This window comes from Trichomonas vaginalis, chromosome IV (genome assembly GCF_026262505.1).
Source record: "Trichomonas vaginalis G3 chromosome IV, whole genome shotgun sequence".
Taxonomy (NCBI): Eukaryota; Parabasalia; order Trichomonadida; family Trichomonadidae; genus Trichomonas; species Trichomonas vaginalis.
Genome location: NC_067206.1, coordinates 20,512,607 through 20,536,834, shown reverse-complemented (window position 1 = coordinate 20,536,834; position 24,228 = coordinate 20,512,607). Strand labels below are relative to the sequence as shown.

The window sequence follows — 24,228 nt, the reverse complement described above, 5'->3', positions numbered from 1 at the left end:
ACAATATCAGCAATTAGGTGAACATGGAAAAATAATAGTTGATTTAAATAAAGGAGGTGTTAAATTTGATTAACTTTTTATAATTAATTTTTATTTTTTATTTATAATTAAACATGACAGAAATAGCAAATCTTCTACAGGTTCCATTAAAACAAGGAACAAACAAAAAGGGTGCATATATAATAGAACTATGAAAGTTCCTGATGGAATGAAAGAATTAGTTCATATTGTTGCTGGTCTTCAAAAAGATGTTAAACAAATGAGAAACGTTTTAACATTACCAGAAGCTCAAGCATATGCCAAACGTCATGGTCCAAATTGGGAAGCACATGAAGCAGACATTACGGGTCCAAATGGAAAACCTGATGTATAAATGAAGTTTTCGTTACTGATGGTCAAGGTAATATTAAAGTCATAAATGGTTATAAATTAACTGTAATCTGATTATCCTAAACGTAAAGCATATAATGAACGTTATCCTATGCAATTTGATGAAAATGGAAAAGCTGTTAAACAATACATTGGAGAAGGTGAAAATGGTCCAATTAATTCATACCGTTATAATCCATATTCTTATTTCAATGAAGAATTAAATGCTATTGAAGAGGGACCGGATGGATTACCACGATATTCTAACCAGTTTGATGGTCAATATGCAAATATTAGACCTGAAATTTCAGCTAAGAAATTCTTTAAAGTTGCTTTATTCGATCCAGTTTTCGCAAATGTTAAAGATGAACTTAAACAGCAATTCCAACCAATTATAGTAGCAAGAATTGCATCAGGTGCTTTATCTCAAGCATTCAAAGATTTAATTAAGAAACCATTATATCAGCAACGAGGTTTAACTTATGATTTAGTTAAGGAATCAGATAAAAGAAAATTTGAGAAATCAGATGATTATAAGAATGCAATTAATGAATATATTGGTCTATTAATTACGATGAACAGCTAAAAATCAACTTCATGAACAAATACAGGGAATAATAGATTCAAAAGTTCCAGCAAAATAAAAGTTTAAATATATTTTTTTATTCGAATATAAATGAGAAGACGTTTCACTAGTCAAAAGAACACTAACGCAAAAGCAGAGATTACGGTTGGTTATAACGTAAATGATGATAAATCACGAATTATTCAAAATGTTAAAGTTAATGTTAGCCCGAATTAACAAGGTCAGCAACTCAACCAAATTTATTAACTCGTGACTTACCGAAAAAGGAGGAGGAGCAAAATAAAGAAGATGGAGACCCAATCATTTTATCTGAACCCGGTAAAGAACCTGTTGAAACTCCCACTTATCCAACATACCCCCCGCTTCTTTCATCAAACATCGAGAACCCATATAAAATAGACATTAATTCTGAATTAATGAAAATTTACCGTGATATAATAACTAATAATTATGATTCAATAATAAATTTAATTGACCAATCTGGTTTAATTATTTTACCTTATGAATCATTAATTCACATTATCGCCATTCTTTGTGATGTTCAAGATTCAGACGTTAAGATTCAATTTTTCATAGATGATGAGGTTTCATGCTGCGGAACAGTTGCAAAAATAAATCCTATAAAGGATATTAGCACAATTAAGATATCAAAGAACGGAACAACAACTGAACTTCATTTAACATATAATGATATTTATAATAAAATAGTTGATGAATATAAAATATCACTTGAAAAATTCTTTGTTAAGGCTATTTAATATTCAAGCATTAACATTATCGAATAATAATCCTTTGAATCATAATCAATAATAATTGACCTTTCACCAGTTTCTATCGTTTGTTTTATTTCTTTTTGTTCCCCACTATCCGGATCGGTCATTGTAATTGTTTTTGTTATAGTATCAGCTTTATCTTTAACTTCAATCTTTTTTCCATCGGGATATTTAAACCAAAATTCCAAAAATTCGATATTGTCAATCTGTTCATATTTTAATCTATCAATTACATTTTTAATACCATCTGAAAATCTTATGAAATGGTCATTATATGGGTTTGATTGAACTAAATTTGAATGAAGTGAAATATAACCCGATGATGAATATGACATTGACTCATATTTTCTGAAAACACTAAAATTTATAACATGAATGAATTTCTTATTCGTTGAATTTATGAATTCTTGAGGTAATCTTATTCTAGTTTTATTTATCACTGGAAAATAACGCTTTACCATATTTTTAATCGTAATAAAAATGTCAATTATCAATATTATTTCGAATAATAGCTGTGAATTAAATTTAACAGTTAGCGGAATTTATAATGTTACTCTCGTTTCTGTGAGTGGTAAATTTAATCCCATTCTTTTAGACCCTTCAGATTATATATCATTTATTAAAGATGACCATGAGCCGCATAGCGGCTAGGTCGTAGACCTTGAAAAAACGTATGATATGTATATAAATAATGTGATAGCGAAATGGGATATTAACATGATTTTAAGTTATTTAAATGAATCATTTATCGTATGGTATGAAGAAAATTTTAAATCAAAACCTGATAAACTTTTTGAACTTGATGAAATAAATAACCTTATTAAATTTCCGCTGAAAATTAAATTTTGTACTCCTCATCTTCGTTCATTGTTGGGGATATTAAATTTTGAAAAAGATGTTGGGGATGTTTTGTATTCTGACACTGGTTCCAATTTCATTTTAATCAAATGTGATAAAGTTAATACCCCAATGAGATTTTCACATCAAACATTAGACCTAACTCTTACCCATCAATACAAAACATTTTATCCATCAACTTAAACACATTTTCTTTATCATATCCGTTTCAATTATCCGGGAATTCATTTATTCTTCATTCAAAAGATTTATCAAATATTAAATTTAGAATAACTGACCTATTTGATTGTGATTTAGAATTTATGAATGAAATATTATGGCAATTTCAAATAGAGAAAATAGCTGATGAGATAACGGATTAAATATTTATTTTTAAATCGTAATAAATGATTAAACAACAGCAACTTAAGGCGCAAAGCGCCCAAGTCCTTCAGACCATTACATACGCCACATATGCATATAATTCAAAGACGGCAGAACAAACGCAAAGGTTGAAATATGGAGATTTGGAGATAGTATTGAAAAATGACCATTTCGAATTCGTTTGCAAAGGTGGTGCAGTGATATCAAATATAAAAGAAATTTTATTTATGAATTCAAAAATTAAAGGTATAACGGATGATATAACATCAATTCCACCAGAAGAACAGAGATATTACGCATTAAATGCATTTCCTAAAGTTTTGAAGATTGGAAGATTTAATTTAAATGAGGAATTCATAGAAGGTTTCCTAAATGACATAATGAAGAAGGCAAATTTGGTTTATGTTGATGAAAAAGATAATGAAATTAAAGAAAAGGTTGAATGGTATCATGAATGGACATTGGAGACTTTTAAAGTTAAAGCTGATACAGAATGGGTTTCAGGATGTTTAGACCTTAAAGCAGATAAAACTTATGTTAAAGATGAATTAGAGAAGAAAGCGGATAAAACATATGTTAACAATGAGTTAGAGAAGAAAGCAGATAAGGAAAAAGTTATTTCATTCATTAATACTGAGTTAGCAAAGAAAGCTGATATATCATTTGTTAATGAAGAAATAAAACAATCAGAGGTCTATTTTACTCCACCATTTTTAAATTTTATGAAATCATCAGATAAAACATTTGATATAGATTCTTTTGAATGGATATGTTTCGATGGAGTGACCACGTATTTATTTTATACAGCAGGAGTACTTTATTATTTTAAAACAAATGATTTTAAAAACTATGAATCATTTACTCCATCTGTTTGGAATCCTGATACACGAAAGCCAATCATTAATCCAAGAATTTTATATGTTGAATATAATAACGGTAAATTTATGGGAATGATAACGGTTGGAGATGATTTTTGCCCTTGTTATTCATTCGATTGTATCCAATGGTTCAAATGTAATTTAAATCAAGATGCTAAATTTAAATATCCAAATAATCCTATTAGATGCGTTAATAATAAATGGGTACTAATTTATGAAGTCAATCAAATTTTCATTAGTGATGATGGGATAAATTATTATATGTTTAGTATGATGTCATCAGATTTGAAAATTGATTATACAAGTAAATGGTATTACATTAACAGCATGTATTTTATCCTACAAAATGATAAAATTTATAGATCATATTCAATACCACAAGGTCAATTTGAACAAATTTTTCAAGCTGATGGAGACATTGAAGCTTTATGTTATGCTTCAAATGTTTGTGTTCTTGTTTCAGGTGGTATGGTCTATTCATATCCTGTAAGTTATAACAGACATATTTATTTATCACAAGATTTTTCAGAGGATCCAGAGAAAACACCAAGTTGGGAATTGGTTTATTCATTCACTCCAAAATTTACTCGAAATTATAGATTTACTAATTTATTTTATATTGATGGGTATTTCATTGCTTTAGGATGTGGTGATTTAGTAAATATCAGTAGTGATGGAAGAAATTGGTCTGAAATCACAAAATTTCAAGATGTTAGAAAAGCAATTTTCAAAAATAATACGTTAATATTGATGACAAGACCAATTTTAATTTCTTACCCAGTTTCAATATTATATAATAAATTCAATATTCATAATGGATTAAATACAATTCTTGAGATGATTTACCCCATTGGTTCAATATATACATCAATGAATTCAACAAATCTAGCTGATGTATTCGGTTTCGGTACATGGCAACAAATAACCGATCGTTTCCTCTATTCTGCTAATAGTTCAAAACAAACCGGTGGAAGTAAAAAGATTACTGGCGAAAATTTACCTGCTCACACTCATACAGGAACGACAAACTTTTCTGGCGACCATAGCCACTCATTAAGAGACCACCCATTATACAACTCAGACTATAAAGCTGGCTATGACGTTTTATCTCCATCTTATAACAATTCAGCAAGAAAGACTTTTCGACCAACTGAACTAGGAGGAAATCATGTCCATACTTTCACAACAAATCCAACAGGCTCGGGTGAAGATTACATGCCACCTTATATGACAGTTTATGCATGGTTTCGTGTTCAATGAACGCTCAATGTTTGTTTCACAAACTTTAGAACGGCATAATTTAAATTTTTATTTTAGTATAAATGAAGATTCTACCATATGGTGTTATTGGAAGAGATAAAGATGGAAACCCAATATTTGATCCGAAGTTAAAATTAAAGTTGCTGAAACCAAAACAGGATGAAAAAAGAGAAAAAAGAGAAAAATGAGAAAATGAGAAAGAAAAAATTTAAATTATGCAATTTTATTTTTATCATAAATGACAAAATTAATTAAGCCAACTATTTCTAAATTAATGATACCAATGAAATCATTTCATGGAGTACTTATCCCAGGTTCTTCACAATTAGCCGGGGCAAGTGTTGTGGCTCAAGGTGGAACATTAGCGAATCCATTCAAATTAATTAAAGATGAACTTAATAAAATGATGATAAAATAACTGATAACAAAATTTTATTTTTATATAAATGGATACCCCACAAGCTCAAAATTTACCACGAATCATAACAAGGGAGGAAATGATAAAAATGATGCAAGAACGAATTAAAAACAACAAACCACGAAAACCGAGAAGATGCGGTTATGCAGTAATGATGGAAAGAAGAACCCAGAAGGGTTCGGCGTCTCGAAGAGACGTTGTCGAAGAGGAATAAAAATTAAATTTGGATTGAGTTTAAAAATTCATCTTTATTAAATTCATCTCTTCCAATCAATTTATTTATTCTATTAAATTCTTTTATTTTTGCTTCACTCAGTTTAAGGATTGAACGGTAAGTTTCTAATTTTTCGATTATTTCTTTCCTCTCTTTATCGTTTTCAATTATTAGTTTTATGCAACCCCACCGCATTGCGCTTCTTTTTGTAATAGCATATTTTTGATTTAATTCTGTTTAGTTTCTTTTTATATTCATTGTCTGGACTCTGAATCTTAATTGAATCAGGACTCTTGGCTGCTTTGTTGTCACTCATTTCTTACGAAATAAAAAAATTAAATATTATTTAAATATAATGGAGTAATAAAATAAATCGGAATTTCTATTAATTTATTGTCAACTTCAACTAATGCATTGCCGTTAATATATCTAACAAATTCAGCTATTGTGTCAAATCTTCGTCTTCTTTTTGTCATTGATTTATCAGTTTTTCCATAATCGAGATGAATCAAAACTTTATCCCCTTGTTTAAAATTCATGAGCCCCGAATTAATTTGTTCACGTTTAACATCATTTAACCTTTCCATTTGCTTTCTAATATATTCCCATTCTTTTGAAATATCATTTTTCATTTCCACTGGTTTCATGTTTATAGTTCTATGCCATGTATTATTGTAATAATATACTAACTGCTGTATGATGGAGTCATGATTTCCATCCCAGTATATCTGACCGTTAACCCCTAACGCATCTCTAAGAGTTCTCATTACCGCATCAACTATTTTATTATGAAACGTATATGGAGAAGATGAGAAGTAAAAATTAATTTGTGGGAAATAATGAGCCATAGCTGCCTGAAATCCTTTATCACCATCACCCCTATATTATCTACTCTTTCATGATCTAGTAAGTATTGAATAGCTCTTCTTGTTTCCTGTTCTGTTTTCCCTTTCACCGGAATGCAATATAAATATCTAGTGTTAATGTTAATGGCAAATAAATAAGTAACGTTTCCTTTTGAATATTCTAAATGATCGATTTCGTATGAATATGGATATGGAGCAAATGAAGGGCGACTAAATTTTTCCTTTAACGGTTGAATTTTCGGGTCAATTGGTTTATTTAATATCTTGAAATCCTTTTTAAAATCTTTTTGTTTCTTTGTTTGAAATGGATATAATAAAGTGAATGATGAAGGATTAACTGAAGGAGGAGGTACTGTCGTTGGAGGTTTTGGTGTTGCAGTGGTTTAATTTTATCTGCTTTGATTTTGGATGATGAAGTTTTAGTTGTTGATTTTCCTTTCATTAATTCTGGATGTATTCTATTCATTTGTTTTAAATATGCTGTATATAAAGGTTTGATATACTTTCCCGCTTCGAGTTTATGTTGAAGGATGAATTCCAAAAGTTGATCTTCATTTAAAAGTCGGGCTGAATATGGTTTAACTAATGAATCATAAATTAAAGCTTGTGCATCATTTATGGTCTGAAGGACCTGGGCGTTTTGCACCTTTAGCTGTTGAACATTTGCTACTTTCTCTTTTGGTGTTGTTTTCGGCTTTTTCTTCTTTTGTTTTTGTTCCTTTGGCTTTTGCGGCTCAGGATTATATAATTTATATAATTCATCAATATCTTCTTCTGTTAATACTTTATTTTTGAAATCTTTCAACTGTTTAAGTTGTGATTTATTTTTTCCCTTTGTATATTCATTATTTTTAATTTTGTCTTTAATTTCAGAAATTATTTTATCATGATATTTCAAAATTTCATTTTTATAATACGAATAATAATAATCCATATCATCACCCGTTATTTTTATTATGTTTTTGGAGATATGATTTTAATTCATAATAATTAAGAAAATTTTGATTAAGTACTAAATCATCAATTAAATTTTCTAAATCTGCGTTATCCATTTATATAAAAATAAAATAAATGTTTTAAGGGTGCCCACCTCTTTGAATCATAGTATCAAAACCATTATTTACATATTGAATCGCATCATTAACGGTTCCTCCTTCTAAAACGGTATCAAATGGTGGAGTCCAGATTTCCTGATGATGATCATAAAATCCAGCAAAATTAACCGTATTATTAGGTAAAATATGAATCTCAGCGGTATATCTTCTATCTAAATTTGGATGCCTTATATGTATACCATTACTACCCGGATAAAATCTCAAACCTTGATTTTGTTGACGCATCAAATTATTGAAATTTCTTTCTTCAGGGGTGAATGTTCTTCTCCGTTGACGTTGTGGTGGTGGTGGTTGTTGCTGCTGCTGTTGATGCTGTGGTGGGATTTGAAAAATTCGTTGCGGTTGATTATTTGGAATCTGAAAGTTAAAACCATTTGGTATAAATCTATTCGGTTCCTTTTGTCTCTTCTGTGGCATTTTATTAAAAATAAAATTTTAAATTGTATTAAATAAATGGCATACAACATCCATTTTCACAACATACAGCCTTAGTGTGTGCTCCTGTTAATGCAGTCTTACCGATTGTTAAGCGAGTCATTGACCCGTTTTTAAGTTGTAAATTAATATTCTGACCATCAAATATCACTTTATCATTTATTATATCCAAATAATTTTTAGGTGTTAATTGTTTATTTTGTCGTAAACTAACACCTTTCATTTTTTGTGCAATCTTTTTAAAATCACCCCCATCAATTGAACCGTTGAATGATGTATAACACTTAGGACATAAAGCAACCATGTTATCACCTTGTTTCTCAATTGCTAAACCCAATAACTTCTTCTCATGTGCTTTTTCTTCAGCTTTATTCTTTAATTTAGGTTTAAATTTCTCATCAAAACAGAAGAAATCAAATGGTGCGAATTTGAAAATGTTTTTATCATAAAATTGTTTATCGGTAACAATTGCTTGAAATGCTTGAGTGTTAGGAAGATTTGGGTCGCCAGCGATTGCCCAATAAGATGAATCAGTATCACCTTCAATGAAATGAAAACGATTAACATTCATGCATTTATACATAAAATCATAAATGAAAACCAAATACCAGTATTTAGCATTATCTAAAGTGAAGAATGCCTCTTGTAAACATGTATCACATCTATAAAATCTATCTTTAAGCATCACTTGATATGTATCTTCACCTATTTCTCTTATGTTTTTAAACTTATTTGACATACATGCAACGCGTGCCTTCTGTGCATTCATTATTTTAGTCTTTGCGTAATTTTGTGTATTCATTGCATCGTAACCATATGATCCATTAAGTGAAATCTTGCAAAATAAACTTTTTCCTTTATTTCCTTCTAATTCAGCCTTTTGTCTTTCGTTCATAAATTCGTTCGCAAATTCATTAAAACAAGTGTTTTTCGTAAATGTTAAAATTGATTGAATATCATCGATGATAAAATGAAATCTGTCTATTAGATACCAAAGATAATAAGAAGAAAATGGTTGATATTGGTTGTGTGTTGATGCTAACTGAGTTAATTTCCTCTGTTTCTGGTCAACTGGTAGATTGTTTGATTTCATGTAATTATACATAAAACTGCCAATTGTTTTTTCATCTGTGATAATATCTAAGTTTCTTATTATCGGTAAAAAGTTTATGTAATCATTAATGTATTTTTCATCAATGTGACCCTTTACTTCAGCCACGAATAAAGTATTTTTCTTCTTAATTATTCCCAGTGCTTTTGCTTTCTTTGTTGCTGTATCACAAATGATAACACCATTCAATCTTCCCGGCATATACATTTTATGGTCAGTATATTGAATGAAATCATGAGGATTAGATGAAAATGATGAAGGATATAATGAATTAAAATCAACACCAACGAAATGAGTCATGATGTTGGAAGTGTCCTCATTTGATACAGTTTTAGTTTCTGGACTATATGAAAGTTTATTAATGTGCGTGATTCCTTTAAGATTAACACGATGTTGAACATTTGATAACCACCAGTAATTCCATTACGGAGAATGTGATAAGCTTCAACTGAATCTAAAGTCATTGGTAAATTATTTTTTAATGCATAATTTCTTAAATTGATTCTTAAACGTTGAACATCTTCATCTTTATTTGATTTTACGACATTGCAATAACAACACATTAACTGACAATTTTCTTTGGTATGTGGTTTTTCATTATCGATTCTATCCAATGTTGGTTTATGCATATGTAAACGCTTTACCACACATTTTGCATTTAGATGAAAGGATTAAATCGTGATAGTATTGAAAATCATCCATTGAAACATTATTTTTAGTATCCCTTTCTGCTTTTTCATCTTGTTTCTTATATGATTCAATTTTATATTTCCAATACTTTTTCGTTAATTCAAAACTTGATTCTATCTCTTCCTCAGGATATTTTTCATTAGGATTAAAGTCTTTATATGCTAAAGCGTAACGAATCATTGAAGCATTCGATGATAAAGAAAGATTATGAAGCATATCAATTTTATAAACAAATGTTTCTTCAATAATTTTATCGATTGGGTCAATCATAATTTCAACATCTTTATTGCAATAATGAATAAAATATTCTAATCTATTCTTAAAATTTTTAGCATCATTGAGATATATTTGATAATCACTATCTGATATAGTTTCTTGAGTTAATGCTGAATAAAATGAATCTTGAGTGAATGGTTCCACTTTATATAATTCTTCTTCGTAATTTTCCCACGTGATGAATTGATAAGGGAAAAAGGATTTAACACGTGATTTATTGTTTCCGAAATCTTGAGTGAATTGGTCTAATGTCCCACCCGCTATATAATTTCTGATGTCAATAAATCTCAATTCATATGGACGTTTGTTTTCTTTACAATGATTTGCTTAAATTGTGAAGATGAACCCAGCATTGATTTTATTTTCCATTTTGCAGTGTTTAAATCACGAAGAATTAAATTTAAATCAAACTTTCCCGAATTAAAACCTATGATATTCACTTTATTGAATTCCTCATCTAGAAGTTCTTTAAATGCTTCCTTCTGTTTTTCATTTAATGTATGGGACAAAGTCCCCGCCGTTTGCGGCTTCAATAATTCTTCATATTGTTCATATTTGATTTAGCAACTAATGAACAGGTTGAAAATAAAAACTCAATCCAATCAGAAATAAAAGAATCACTCGAAGTTAAGCAAAAATTCCTCGTATATGTTTTATCATTTAATTTAACCGTTGATGATACCATGAATGGTTTTAAGTAAGCGTTCAAAGTTGCACACTCAGAAAGTTGTAATTCTTCTTTAGTCTCTAATGTTTCGAAGTCAAAAGTAATATAATATCTTGTCGGTTTATAATATTTCTGCAAATTGTGAGCTAATAACCACTGATATATCTTCTGTTTCGTAATATGTGGTGCATATGGTTGCTGTGTCTTTTGCAATGAACGTCTTGAATTAATCTTCCATTATTTTCTTTACATTTCTCACAATGCTTTAAAAATCTTCTTTGGTTTTTCCTTTCTGGATCATCACGGATAGAATAAACTTCTTCTTTACAATATGGACAAACTTTATAGCCGGTGAGTGCTTCAACGTCTGTTATTCTGTCAGCGTGAAGTTTTCCACATGGACTCTGTGTTAATAAAATATTTACTGTTTCAAATTCTGGATCTATCATTATTGATTCCACTAATGGAAAGTCTACCTTATTTATGTCCACGTCTTCTGGTTGAGGATCACAATAATAGAAATCAATATTAACATTTAACATTCTCGCTAATCTCTCACTTTCTGATGAAATGTCAAACCCTTCATATGCATCTATTGCTTCATTTAAATAGCTTCTACGAGTTTTAGGATTAACACCATCAGGAATGTTATAGAAGCGTTTAAATAACCTTCTACCTTCTGCTCTTATTTGATTATCATTCATTTTAGCTGTTCCGTTTTTGTTCATTTATGTAAGAATAAAAAAATTAAAAAAAATAAAGTTTATTTTTTAAAGCCCATAAAATGAATTAAGAACACATAAATTTTTATCATCTGCGACGTGACGAATACATTTTAATTTACTCAAGAATGCGTACCCTGATACATTAAATCTAATTCCTGTCTTATTTAATTTCACAACTTTGAAAAGGAATGTATGAATAGCTATAAAATGATGAGAAGATGTTTTATGGGTTGCTTCCATTTTTTCTGAAATAAATGAATAAATATAATGCTTATACGTTTTCATATCTTTTATGTTCTTAATAACGAATGGTATAGACCTTTCAACTTCGTCTTCCTTCGGTGCTGTTCTTTCATATGAAACATTATTGGTAGCTTCAATAATGAAACCACAATCACACAAAATTTTATAGGTTCCAATGGTTTCTTTTGATATTTATCTAATAAATCAAAAACTTTATCAACACCTGTGCATTTATTTAAATAATAATTTTGTAAATATCATGATCTTCTTTCTTAATCGTATTAGTTGCATATGTCACGTTTTTAAGAGCTTTTTTGAATTTCTCAGAATCGAGAGGGGGTGAAAGTAAGATACAAGGGTATTCTTCATTATCAATAAATTGTAACTTATGGTTACGAATAAATTTAGTACCTTCTTCTGAAAGTGTTTCGTCTATTTCACCATCTAATAAATTTTGTGTTGATTCTGAGACATAATTTTTATATCTTTCTTCATGAGATTTCTGTACTTCTGATTCTGAAGCTGGGATATTCATTAAACCCTCTACTTCATTTCATTATATTTTTCAACTTCTCTTAATTCCTTAATTTTTTCATCTATTTCATCTCTTATTTTTTTCAGTCTTTCAATTTCATTGTATTCATCATCTTTAATCCGTTCTTCATAATATTCAGGGAAAACATCAGGTTCTTTAGGTTTTTCTGCTTCAGATGTGGGATATAAGAAATTTATAACATCATCTTTATTCATTTTTCCATCATAATCTAAATCATTTAATAACTCCGCGAATTTTTGACAATTTCTTAAATAATATTTATTAACTTCATAACCTACCTCCTCTAATATATCCTTTATTTCCTCGTTTGTGAATCCTAATTTTTTAACGTTGTTAGTTTTGACGCTCATTTCATACAAAATAAAAAATAAAATAATAAACATAACTAAGTTTTAATTTTTCGTAAGAAGTTTATTTTATTTTTATATATAAATCATTCTTAAGGTCAAACAGACTTCTTATTTTTATATGAATTCCATCCTCTTTAATGTCATCAATGATTTCCATTTCATTATTTTCAATTTCTTCTTCTTCTCGTTTATGAGGTCTTTGATTATGACTCCATTGATTCCATGAAATTAAATATTCTTTATCATTATATTTATACCTCATTAGCTTATTTTGGCTTTCATATTCATTTAATAATTCACAATCTTCATTTTTAAATTGAAGTTTAACCCATTCAGGATTTAAACAATGTTTAATTAATCGCGGAATATCTGACATCATCTATATATAGCTTCTTTTATAAAAGATAAAAAATAAATTATTTTAAAATTAATGTTAATTTTTTAATGATTTATAAATAAATATATTTTAATGCATCGTCTATATATAGATGTAACAAAAAAAGTCACTAAACCCGTCATATCCTACTACTTCTTGAATTTATAGTGCCTTCATTGATTTTTATGTGGATTTATAATTTCCTAATGATTTGGAATATGTTTATCAAGATTATGTAATAAATTAACTAAATTTTGATGATGGCGGTTTTTCATTCTCAAAAATGATGTCTAAATTCCCCAAGATTAGAAAGCTTTTCGGCAAGGCCATTGCTGAATTCCACTTAATAGATCCATCAGACAAGATTCTTGTTCCTATCGATGGCGAATATCCAAGATTAACATTGGCTGCATGGCTTTATCTCAAGAAAGCTAAAATGATCGAGAAATGCAATGTTTGCGCTGCACACTTCTACTCATCTGAGAAAGTTGATCCAGAAACACAACAAATTCTCGATGATTTTCTCAAATTATATCCAATGGACCTCAAGTACGTCCATCACGAGGCAGTTACAGACAGAGATGCCCTCCACAAGATGTATGTTGAGGAAGCTGTTGCTGAAGGATGCAACAAAGTTGCTCTTCCAGATTCCATCGAGTTCATCAACGCTTTAATGTTCGCTACCATGATCACCGATGGTATCCTCAACGGACCAGATATTGCTCAAAAGATCCAGCTTACACCAGAATCTCCAGAAATTACAATTATCAGACCATTCTGCTACTTAAAGGATGATGAAATCAAATATTTCACAGCCAAGAACTTAATGAAGACACATAAGGCTGGTATCGATGTTGAAGAAGACAATACATTGGCAGTTTGCAGAGAATCAATCAAGAGACTCTCTACAGAGGCTTCTAACACAAACTACAACATCTTTCACTCACAGTTTGCTGTCCAAGAGAAGTATCTTGGTGGTGGTGATGGATTATACCACGAACTTGGTGACTTCGATAAGGATTAGAGAATATATTCATTTACAATTTATCATAAAGTTATATATAATTTATATATTTTTGGTTAATTTTTCATAATTATAATTATAATTTTTTTTAAGGATACACAAATCGAAAAGGCAACTTTTGTTGAAACTTCTGGACATTGAGCATCAGAACACAATGTTTGTCAATTTGTTTTTGAATCAATTTATTATTCTAGCTTTCTTCAACCGGATTGTTTTGTCCGAATACTTGCATTTAGATTCTAAGTACTTCCAAGTTTGAAATGGCTTTTATTGCGTAGCGGTAAAGGCTTAAAAAATTATATTTTGGCAATAGGAATTATAAATTATAGAATTCTATGTTTTTTTCTCTAAAGCATGACTTTTATTACACAATACATACAATACATTATAACCTAGTAATTCATTATAATTTTAACATTTTCATTCTATTTCTCAGTTCTCTTAGAACTGGATCATCTGAGTAAGATCCATCATCAAATGATAATGGATCTTTCTGTTCAGTAAATTGAGCAAATGAAAATGAATTTTCAATTTGTAATTTAGTTTCGGGTTTAATTTCTGGAGCTTCCTTAAAAAGCCAATTTTTAACTGATTCGTTTGCCACTATTTCATTTTCAATGTCTGTCTGAATCGAAATATTTTTTGTTAATTGTCTTCTTCGTGGTTTTTTGGCATCTGCCTTTGTATCAATGTTAACACCCATACTTGATATCTTTTTAAGTATTTCATCAGGAGAATTGCCTTCGAATAATGGATCATAGCGTGACATTTTCTTTCGAAGACGTTTAAAAATTATGTAAAACTTTAGATGAATAGTGTACATGTTACATCGTCGTCTCAGACCTAGAAATGATAAAATAATCACAGAATTGATCTGAATTATGAATTTATTTAGAATTCAAAATATCGGGAGAAATTGCCTGGCGTCATTTATCATTGGGCATTGAATCTGTATATACTTATATAATCTTATATTATCATGCTTTAAACCTATTATATATTTTTTCAAAAATGAACTTAAGTTATCTAAATTAACAGAAACATTTGTTAAATCCTACGGATAGTTAGTAGAGTTTGTACGAACTTGAATTTATAATTTGATGCACATTTGAAAAGAATTATGGGAAAGCTGTACGTCGCATATGCTTGTTCATGAATGTTTATTAGATATAAGCTAGCAATGAATCAGTTCTGACAAAAATATATGGCCATTTTTCAGTGCGGATCATAAGGATGACTCAAATAACGTTCATAAATCAAGTGAATATGTATCCAATAGATAAAATTTTGGGCAATATGGTTTGGAGCTTAAATTCTTAATTTTACCCATAATTTGAATCATCAAATTCATTTAAAAGAGTGAATTTGGATTTATCCAACATGAGTTAAAGTTTTGAGATGGTGTTCGAAATGAAATACTGAATGATTGTCATGCATTATTTTGAATTGAATAGACGTTTAATAATTTTCTAAAAATTAAAAATGACTGATAAAGGTGAACAGAGTAAGCAATCTCTTGCATCATTAACGCAAGGATTTATACATCTCTTAACAAACTCCGAAGATGTCGAAATTGAAATCACAAAAGCCTCCGAAATGTTAGATGCATCTAAAAGAAGACTCTACGATGTAACAAATGTTCTACAAGGTGTAGGCCTCGTAGAGAGATGTGGAAAATCTAAAATAAAGTGGACTTCAAGAAATTCAAAGGCAGATGCTCAGAGTTATCACAATGCATTACTAGAAAAAGAAAAAGAACTCATTCAAATTAGTAGTTTTCTTGATGCAAAAATAGAAGAATTTACAAATTCAGAAGTATTTAATAATCTAGGCTGGGTAACGGATTTTGATATACAGAAATGTAAGAAAGATAGAAATTCGAAAGTATTTGCGCTAAAAGGACCGGCGTCACTTGCAGTTCAAGTAGATGAAACAGAAGATGGAACTTATAGAATGGTATGTCAATCTGAAGATCAGCCAATATCTTGGACACCAATAGGGCGTAATTGAATTTGTTGCGTTGTTATATTATTTCTTTTTTATATTTATTAGTTTTGTTTTGATTAAATTTTATTTATTTTAAAAAAGTACCAAATACCCTTATCTAATTTTGACTGTTGCATGCCAGCAACAAAAACTGCCTCGAATATTTCATTTTCAATTCCGCAAACTAGATGCTGTATGCAACAATTCCCATAGAATTAATTTTATGCCAAGGAATCCTTTCAAAACATGTTCGGCACCTCTCAATTTCTGGCATAATGGCAGAAATTAAAAGGGTAACTTTTTATGGAATAGAGTGTCTGTACAAACCCCATAGAAGTGATTTTCTCATGTTGGCTCAAGAATTCCTTTTTAAATTTTTTCATGTCTGGTCAAGACATTAGCCCAATGGAGCAATTGATTGTTTCAAGTTATTAAGAACAAAATTTGACTCAGAAATAATTCAAGCATGTCTAATATTTCATTTTGAGGAAAACATCCAGAGATCATGAGTGAATATTTCGCATAATATTAGTTTTGTCGCATTATTGATGGATGAGTACAATATAGAAATCAATTTAGGATAGGGTGTATGGTATAGGAATTCTGAATCATTTTTATTTTATTTCAATCAAACAGATGATTTTATTGATATTCCATTCATTTGTAAAAAAAGATAAATATGGAAGAGCCACTCTTCAAAATGCAGCAATTTTCATTAGTAAAGAAACTGCTGATTATCTTATTTTGTTTGATGCAAATATCAATGAAAAAGATAAATATGGAAAAACGGCTCTCCGTTTTGCATCATTTCATAATAATAGAAATGATCGAACTTATTATTTCAAATGCAATAATTTCTCTTTTACAAACTGCTCTTCAGAAAAAATTCAAAATCTTAATTATATATCAACAAGTTTACAATTCAATGGTTAAAAATGGATATAAATATGAGAATGGAATTCCGATATTTTTAATAGCTCTGCATGAATTAGCAAAAGCACAATTTTCAGAGAATGCAATTTTAGGAATATTTGCAGTATTAACAAATTTTTCTTGTACATCTTGTGGAGCAGAAAATGAACCGCACCTACGAAGAAGAGGACATCCGTCAAATGCATTGGTACCTATTTGAGAAATACTAGATGATGAGAAGAAAACAAAATTCGAATTCTTGCAATCCTTAAAAGCTTGATAATCAATAGTGTTAATATTATTTCCATTGAAGAAAACTCTTAAGAGAGTTGGACTTCCCATGAAAGCACAACTTCCAATAGTTACCATTTCTAATGGAACAATGAAATTTTTAACTCCACTGTATGGAAGGAAGAGAATAAGCTTTGTTTGTGCGTGATTTGTCAATGCACCATTTTCAAATCGATATCTTTGATCATTTTGAGGAAGCTTAACAGACTTTAGATTATAACAACCATAGAAGCAACCTCCATTAACCTTTGAAAGAGTACAGTCAGCTCCCATTATCAATGTTTTCAGTCTTTCGCAAGATTGAAATGCAAAACTTTGAATACTAGCTAATGAGCTTGGAATTATGAAATCTGTCAATGATGTGCATTCATCAAAAGCATATGTTCCAATATCTGTGACACCATTGTTGAGTGTAAGTGTTATCAATGATGTACATGATTGACATAGCATACTAGGAATATTACAAGATATAGTTAAATCTGTGATTTGAGAATTAGCAAATGATCTGATACCAACTGATTCTATGAGATGAGCGTCAAGACTAACAACGTTAAAAAAATGGGATTCACAAATGAGGAAATAAAGGATATATTAGAGGAGGCGGGTTATGAGGTTGATAAATATTATTTAAGAAATTGTCAAAAATTCGCGGAGTTTTTAAATGAGTTTGATTATGATGGAAAAATGAATAAAGATGATGTTATAAATTTCTTATATCCCACTTCTAAAGAAGAAAAACCTAAAGAACCTGATGTTTTCCCTGAATATTATGAAGAACGGATTAAAGATGGTGAATACGATGAAATTGAAAGACTGGAAAAAATAAGAGATGAAATAGATGAAAAAATTAAGGAATTAAGAGAAGTTGAAAAATATAATGAAAATGAAGTAGAGGGTTTAATGAATATCCCAGCTTCAGAATCAGAAGTACAGAAATCTCATGAAGAAAGATATAAAAATTATGTCTCAGAATCAACACAAAATTTATTAGATGGTGAAATAGACGAAACACTTTCAGAAGAAGGTACTAAATTTATTCGTAAACATAAGTTACAATTTATTGATAATGAAGAATACCCTTGTATATTACTTTTCACTACACACTTTAAATTCGAAAAAAAATCATTCAAAAAAAGCTCTTAAAAACGTGACATATGCAACTAATACGATTAAGAAAGAAGATCATGATATTTACACAAATTATTATTTAAATAAATGCACAGGTGTTGATAAAGTTTTTGATTTATTAGATAAAATATCAAAAGAAACCATTGGAACCTATAAAATTTTGTGATTGTGGTTTCATTATTGAAGATACCAATAATGTTTCATATGAAAGAACAGCACGAAGGAAGACGAAGTTGAAAGGTCTATACCATTCGTTATTAAGAACATAAAAGATATGAAAACGTATAAGCATTATATTTATTCATTTATTTCAGAAAAAATGGAAGCAACCCATAAAACATCTTCTCATCATTTTATAGCTATTCATACATTCCTTTTCAAAGTTGTGAAATTAAATAAGATAGGAATTAGATTTAATGTATCAGGGTACGCATTCTTGAGTAAATTAAAATGTATTCGTCACGTCGCAGATGATAAAAATTTATGTGTTTTAATTCATTTTATGGGCTTTAAAAAATAAACTTTATTTTTTAATTTTTTTCTTACATAAATGAACAAAAAGGAACAGCTAAAATGAATGATAATCAAATTAGAGCAGAAGGTAGAAGGTTATTTAAACGCTTCTATAACATTCCTGATGGTGTTAATCCTAAAACTCGTAGAAGCTATTTAAATGAAGCAATAGATGCATATGAAGGGTTTGACATTTCATCAGAAAGTGAGAGATTAGCGAGAATGTTAAATGTTAATATTGATTTCTATTATTGTGATCCTCAACCAGAAGACGTGGACATAAATAAGGTAGACTTTCCATTAGTGGAATCAATAATGATAGATCCAGAATTTGAAACAGTAAATATTTTATTAACACAGAGTCCATGTGGAAAACTTCACGCTGACAGAATAACAGACGTTGAAGCACTCACCGGCTATAAAGTTTGTCCATATTGTAAAGAAGAAGTTTATTCTATCCGCGATGATCCAGAAAGGAAAAACCAAAGAAGATTTTTAAAGCATTGTGAGAAATGTAAAGAAAATAATGGAAGATTAATTCAAGACGTTCAGTTGCAAAAGACACAGCAACCATATGCACCACATATTACGAAACAGAAGATATATCAGTGGTTATTAGCTCACAATTTGCAGAAATATTATAAACCGACAAGATATTATATTACTTTTGACTTTGAAACATTAGAGACTAAAGAAGAATTACAACTTTCTGAGTGTGCAACTTTGAACGCTTACTTAAAACCATTCATGGTATCATCAACGGTTAAATTAAACAATGATAAAACATATACGAGGAATTTTTGCTTAACTTCGAGTGATTCTTTTATTTCTGATTGGATTGAGTTTTTATTTTCAACCTGTTCATTAGTTGCAAATCAAATATTGAACAATATGAAGAATTAATTGAAGCCGCAAACGGTGGGGACTTTGTCTCATACATTAAATGAAAAACAGAAGGAAGCATTTAAAGAACTTCTAGATGAGGAATTCAATAAAGTGAATATCATAGGTTTTAATTCGGGAAAGTTTGATTTAAATTTAATTCTTCGTGATTTAAACACTACAAAATGGAAAATAAAATCAATGCTGGGTTCATCTTCACAATTTAAGCAAATCATTGTAAAGAAAACAAACGTTCCATATGAATTGAGATTTATTGACATCAGAAATTATATAGCGGGTGGGACATTAGACCAATTCACTCAAGATTTCGGAAACAATAAATCACGTGTTAAATCCTTTTTCCCTTATCAATTCATCACATGGGAAATTACGAAGAAGAATTATATAAAGAGGAACCATTCACGAAAGATTCATTTTATTCAGCATTAACCAAGAAACTATATCAGATAGTGATTATCAAATATATCTCAATGATGCTAAAAATTTTAAGAATAGATTAGAATATTTTATTCATTATTGCAATAAAGATGTTGAAATTATGATTGACCCAATGATAAAATTATTGAAGAAACATTTGTTTATAAAATTGACATGCTTCATAATCTTTCTTTATCATCGAATGCTTCAATGATTCGTTACGCTTTAGCATATAAAGACTTTAATCCTAATGAAAAATATCCTGAGGAAGAGATAGAATCAAGTTTTGAATTAACGAAAAAGTATTGGAAATATAAAATTGAATCATATAAGAAACAAGATGAAAAAGCAGAAAGGATACTAAAAATAATGTTTCAATGGATGATTTTCAATACTATCACGATTTAATCCTTTCATCTAAATGCAAAATGTGTGGTAAAGCGTTTACATATAAATAAACCAACATTGGATAGAATCGATAATGAAAAACCACATACCAAAGAAAATTGTCAGTTAATGTGTTGTTATTGCAATGTCGTAAAATCAAATAAAGATGAAGATGTTCAACGTTTAAGAATCAATTTAAGAAATTATGCATTAAAAAATAATTTACCAATGACTTTAGATTCAGTTGAAGCTTATCACATTCTCCGTAATGGAATTACTGGTGGTTATCAAATGTTCAACATAGAGTAAATCTTAAAGGAATCACACACATTAATAAACTTGCATATAATCCAGAAACTAAAACTGTATCAAATGAGGACACCACCAACATTATGACTCATTTCGTTGGTGTTGACTTTAATTCATTATATCCTTCATCATTTTCATCTAATCCTCATGATTTCATTCAATATACTGACCATAAAATGTATATGCCGGGAAGATTAAATGGTGTTATCATTTGTGATACAGCAACAAAGAAAGCAAAAGCACTGGGAATAATTAAGAAGAAAAATACTTTATTCGTGGCTGAAGTAAAGGGTCACATTGATGAAAAATACATTAATGATTACATAAACTTTTTACCGATAATAAGAAACTTAGATATTATCACAGATGAAAAAACAATTGGCAATTTTATGTATAATTACATGAAATCAAACAATCTACCAGTTGACCAGAAACAGAGAAAATTAACTCAGTTAGCATCAACACACAACCAATATCAACCATTTTCTTCTTATTATCTTTGGTATCTAATCGACAGATTTCATTTTATCATCGATGACATTCAATCAATTTTAACATTTACTAAAAACACTTGTTTTAATGAATTTGCGAACGAATTTATGAACGAAAGACAAAAGGCTGAATTAGAAGGAAATAAAGGAAAAGGTTTATTTTGCAAGATTTCGCTTAATGGATCATATGGTTACGATGCAATGAATACACAAAATTACACAAAGACTAAAATAATGAATGCACAGAAGGCACGCATTGCATGTATGTCAAATAAGTTTAAAAACATAAGAGAAATAGCTGAAGATACGTATCAACTGATGCTCAAAGATAGATTTTATAGATGTGAAACATGTTTACAAGAGGCATTCTTTACTTTAGATAATGCTAAATACTGGTATTTGGTTTTCATTTATGATTTTATGTATAAATGCATGAATGTTAATGGTTTTCATTTCATTGAAGGTGATACTGATTCATCTTATTGGGCAATCGCTGGCGACCCAAATCTTCCTAACACTCAAGCATTTCAGGCGATTGTAACCGATAAACAATTTTATGATAAAAACATTTTCAAATTCGCACCATTTGATTTCTTCTGTTTTGATGAGAAATTTAAACCTAAATTAAAGAATAAAGCTGAAGAAAAAGCACATGAGAAGAAGTTATTGGGTTTAGCAATTGAGAAACAAGGTGATAACATGGTTGCTTTATGCCCCAAGTGTTATACATCATTCAACGGTTCAATGGATGGAAGTGATTTTAAAAAGATTGCACAAAAAATGAAAGGTGTTAGTTTACGACAAAATAAACAATTAACACCTAAAAATTATTTGGATATAATAAATGATAAAGTGATATTTGATGGTCAGAATATTAATTTACAACTTAAAAACGGGTCAATGACTCGCTTAACAATCGGTAAGACTGCATTAACAGGAGCACACACTAAGGCCGTATGTTGTGAAAATGGATGTTGTATGCCATTTATTTAATACAATTTAAAAACGTAGGGGGTGAGTCATGAATTTAAAATTTTATTTTTAATAAAATGCCACAGAAGAGACAAAAGGAACCGTTAATGATGGTTTTGATACTATGATTCAAAGAGGTGGGCACCCTTAAAACACTTATTTTATTTTTATATAAATGAATAGCGCAGATTTAAAAAATTTAATTGATGATTTAGTATTTAATCAAAATTTTCTTACTTATTATGAATTAAAAGCATATCTCCAAAAATATGATAACAATATAACGGGTGATGATATGGATTATTATTATTCGTATTATAAAAATGAAATTTTGAAATATCATGATAAAATAATTTCTAAAATTAAAGACAAAATTAAAAATAATGAATATACAAAGGGAAAAACTAAATCACAACTTAAACAGTTGAAAGATTTCAAAAATAAAGTATTAACAGAAGAAGATATTGATGAATTATATAAATTATATAATCCCGAGCCGCAAAAACCAAAGGAACAAAAGCCAAAGAAGAAAAAGCCGAAAACAACACCAAAGAGAAAGTAGCAAATGTTCAACAGCTAAAGGTGCAAAACGCCCAGGTCTTCAGACCATAAATGAAGCACAAGCTTTAATTTATGATTCATTAGTTAAACCATATTCAGCCCGACTTTTAAATGAAGATCAACTTTTGGAATTCATCCTTCAACATAAACTCGAAGCGGGAAAGTATATCAAACCTTTATATACAGCATATTTAAAACAAATGAATAGAATACATCCAGAATTAATGAAAGGAAAATCAACAACTAAAACTTCATCATCCAAAATCAAAGCAGATAAAATTAAACCACTTGCGACACCAAAACCTCCAACAGTAGTACCTCCTCCTTCAGTTAATCCTTCATCATTCACTTTATTATATCCATTTCAATCACCAAAGAAACAAAAAGGTTTTAAAAAGGATTTCAAGATATTAAATAAACCAATTGACCCAAAAATTCAACCATTAAAGGAAAAATTTAGTCGCCCCTCATTTGCACCATATCCATATTCATACGAAATTGATCATTTAGAATATTCAAAAGGAAATGTTACTTATTTATTTGTCATTAACGTAAACACTAGATATTTATATTGCATTCCGGTGAAAGGGAAAACAGAACAGGAAACAAGAAGAGCTATTCAATACTTACTAGATCATGAAAGAGTAGATAATATAAGGGGTGATGGTGATAAAGGATTTCAGGCAGCTATGGCTCATTATTTTCCACAAATTAATTTTTACTTTTCATCCTCTCCATATACGTTTCATAATAAAATAGTTGATGCGGTAATGAGAACTCTTAGAGATGCATTAGGGGTTAACGGTCAGATATACTGGGATGGAAATCATGACTCCATCATACAGCAGTTAGTATATTATTACAATAATACATGGCATAGAACCATAAACATGAAACCAGTGGAAATGAAAAATGATATTTCAAAAGAATGGGAATATATTAGAAAGCAAATGGAAAGGTTAAATGATGTTAAACGTGAACAAATTAATTCGGGGCTCATGAATTTTAAACAAGGGGATAAAGTTTTGATTCATCTCGATTATGGAAAAACTGATAAATCAATGACAAAAAGAAGACGAAGATTTGACACAATAGCTGAATTTGTTAGATATATTAACGGTAATGCATTAGTTGAGGTTAACAATAAATTAATAGAAATTCCGATTTATTTTATTACTCCATTATATTTAAATAATATTTAATTT

At 29.4% G+C, this 24,228-nt stretch overlaps 8 protein-coding genes and 4 pseudogenes across 12 annotated transcripts, besides 3 other annotated features; 6 read left to right on the top strand and 6 right to left on the bottom strand.

The window, feature by feature from the left end:
• Positions 1–6,791: part of a mobile genetic element that runs on past the window's edge.
• On the top strand, positions 2,973–4,324 carry TVAGG3_0136160 (uncharacterized protein; the record flags this gene model as incomplete). The annotated part of the gene is made up of 1 exon (XM_051224126.1): positions 2,973–4,324. A coding segment is annotated over one exon (1,352 nt), but the record flags the coding sequence as incomplete, so codon positions are not given.
• TVAGG3_0136150 (keratin-associated protein family) lies at positions 4,578–5,087 on the top strand (the record flags this gene model as incomplete). Its single annotated transcript, XM_051224125.1, has 1 exon — positions 4,578–5,087. The coding sequence occupies one exon, from the start codon at positions 4,578–4,580 to the stop codon at positions 5,085–5,087; it is 510 nt and encodes a 169-aa protein (XP_051109111.1).
• Positions 5,723–6,035, bottom strand: TVAGG3_0136140 (annotated as a pseudogene). The gene has a single exon. A coding segment is annotated over exon 1 (313 nt).
• Positions 6,792–7,867: 1,076 nt separating the features above from the next.
• Positions 7,868–8,117, bottom strand: TVAGG3_0136120 (uncharacterized protein; the record flags this gene model as incomplete). Its single annotated transcript, XM_051224124.1, has 1 exon — positions 7,868–8,117. A coding segment is annotated over one exon (250 nt), but the record flags the coding sequence as incomplete, so codon positions are not given.
• A 28-nt stretch (positions 8,118–8,145) lies between these two features.
• On the bottom strand, positions 8,146–8,718 carry TVAGG3_0136110 (DNA/RNA polymerase superfamily; the record flags this gene model as incomplete). The annotated part of the gene is made up of 1 exon (XM_051224123.1): positions 8,146–8,718. One exon carries the CDS (start codon positions 8,716–8,718, stop codon positions 8,146–8,148), a length of 573 nt encoding a protein of 190 aa, XP_051109109.1.
• Positions 8,719–8,925: 207 nt separating this feature from the next.
• Positions 8,926–11,607, bottom strand: TVAGG3_0136100 (annotated as a pseudogene). Its single transcript has one exon. A coding segment is annotated over exon 1 (2,682 nt).
• A 720-nt stretch (positions 11,608–12,327) lies between these two features.
• Positions 12,328–12,847: a mobile genetic element.
• A 568-nt stretch (positions 12,848–13,415) lies between these two features.
• On the top strand, positions 13,416–14,153 carry TVAGG3_0136080 (sulfurtransferase-related family; the record flags this gene model as incomplete). Its single annotated transcript, XM_001306529.1, has 1 exon — positions 13,416–14,153. The coding sequence occupies one exon, from the start codon at positions 13,416–13,418 to the stop codon at positions 14,151–14,153; it is 738 nt and encodes a 245-aa protein (XP_001306530.1).
• Positions 14,154–14,235: 82 nt separating this feature from the next.
• On the bottom strand, positions 14,236–14,928 carry TVAGG3_0136070 (uncharacterized protein; the record flags this gene model as incomplete). The annotated part of the gene is made up of 1 exon (XM_051224122.1): positions 14,557–14,922. The coding sequence occupies one exon, from the start codon at positions 14,920–14,922 to the stop codon at positions 14,557–14,559; it is 366 nt and encodes a 121-aa protein (XP_051109108.1).
• Positions 14,929–15,635: 707 nt separating this feature from the next.
• Positions 15,636–16,240, top strand: TVAGG3_0136060 (protein dimerization protein; the record flags this gene model as incomplete). The annotated part of the gene is made up of 1 exon (XM_001306530.1): positions 15,636–16,163. The coding sequence occupies one exon, from the start codon at positions 15,636–15,638 to the stop codon at positions 16,161–16,163; it is 528 nt and encodes a 175-aa protein (XP_001306531.1).
• An 814-nt stretch (positions 16,241–17,054) lies between these two features.
• TVAGG3_0136050 (ribonuclease inhibitor domain-containing protein) lies at positions 17,055–17,792 on the bottom strand (the record flags this gene model as incomplete). The annotated part of the gene is made up of 1 exon (XM_001306531.1): positions 17,055–17,792. One exon carries the CDS (start codon positions 17,790–17,792, stop codon positions 17,055–17,057), a length of 738 nt encoding a protein of 245 aa, XP_001306532.1.
• Positions 17,793–17,861: 69 nt separating this feature from the next.
• Positions 17,862–24,228: part of a mobile genetic element that runs on past the window's edge.
• TVAGG3_0136030 lies at positions 20,030–22,483 on the top strand (annotated as a pseudogene). Its single transcript has one exon. A coding segment is annotated over exon 1 (2,454 nt).
• TVAGG3_0136020 lies at positions 22,638–24,225 on the top strand (annotated as a pseudogene). The gene has a single exon. A coding segment is annotated over exon 1 (1,588 nt).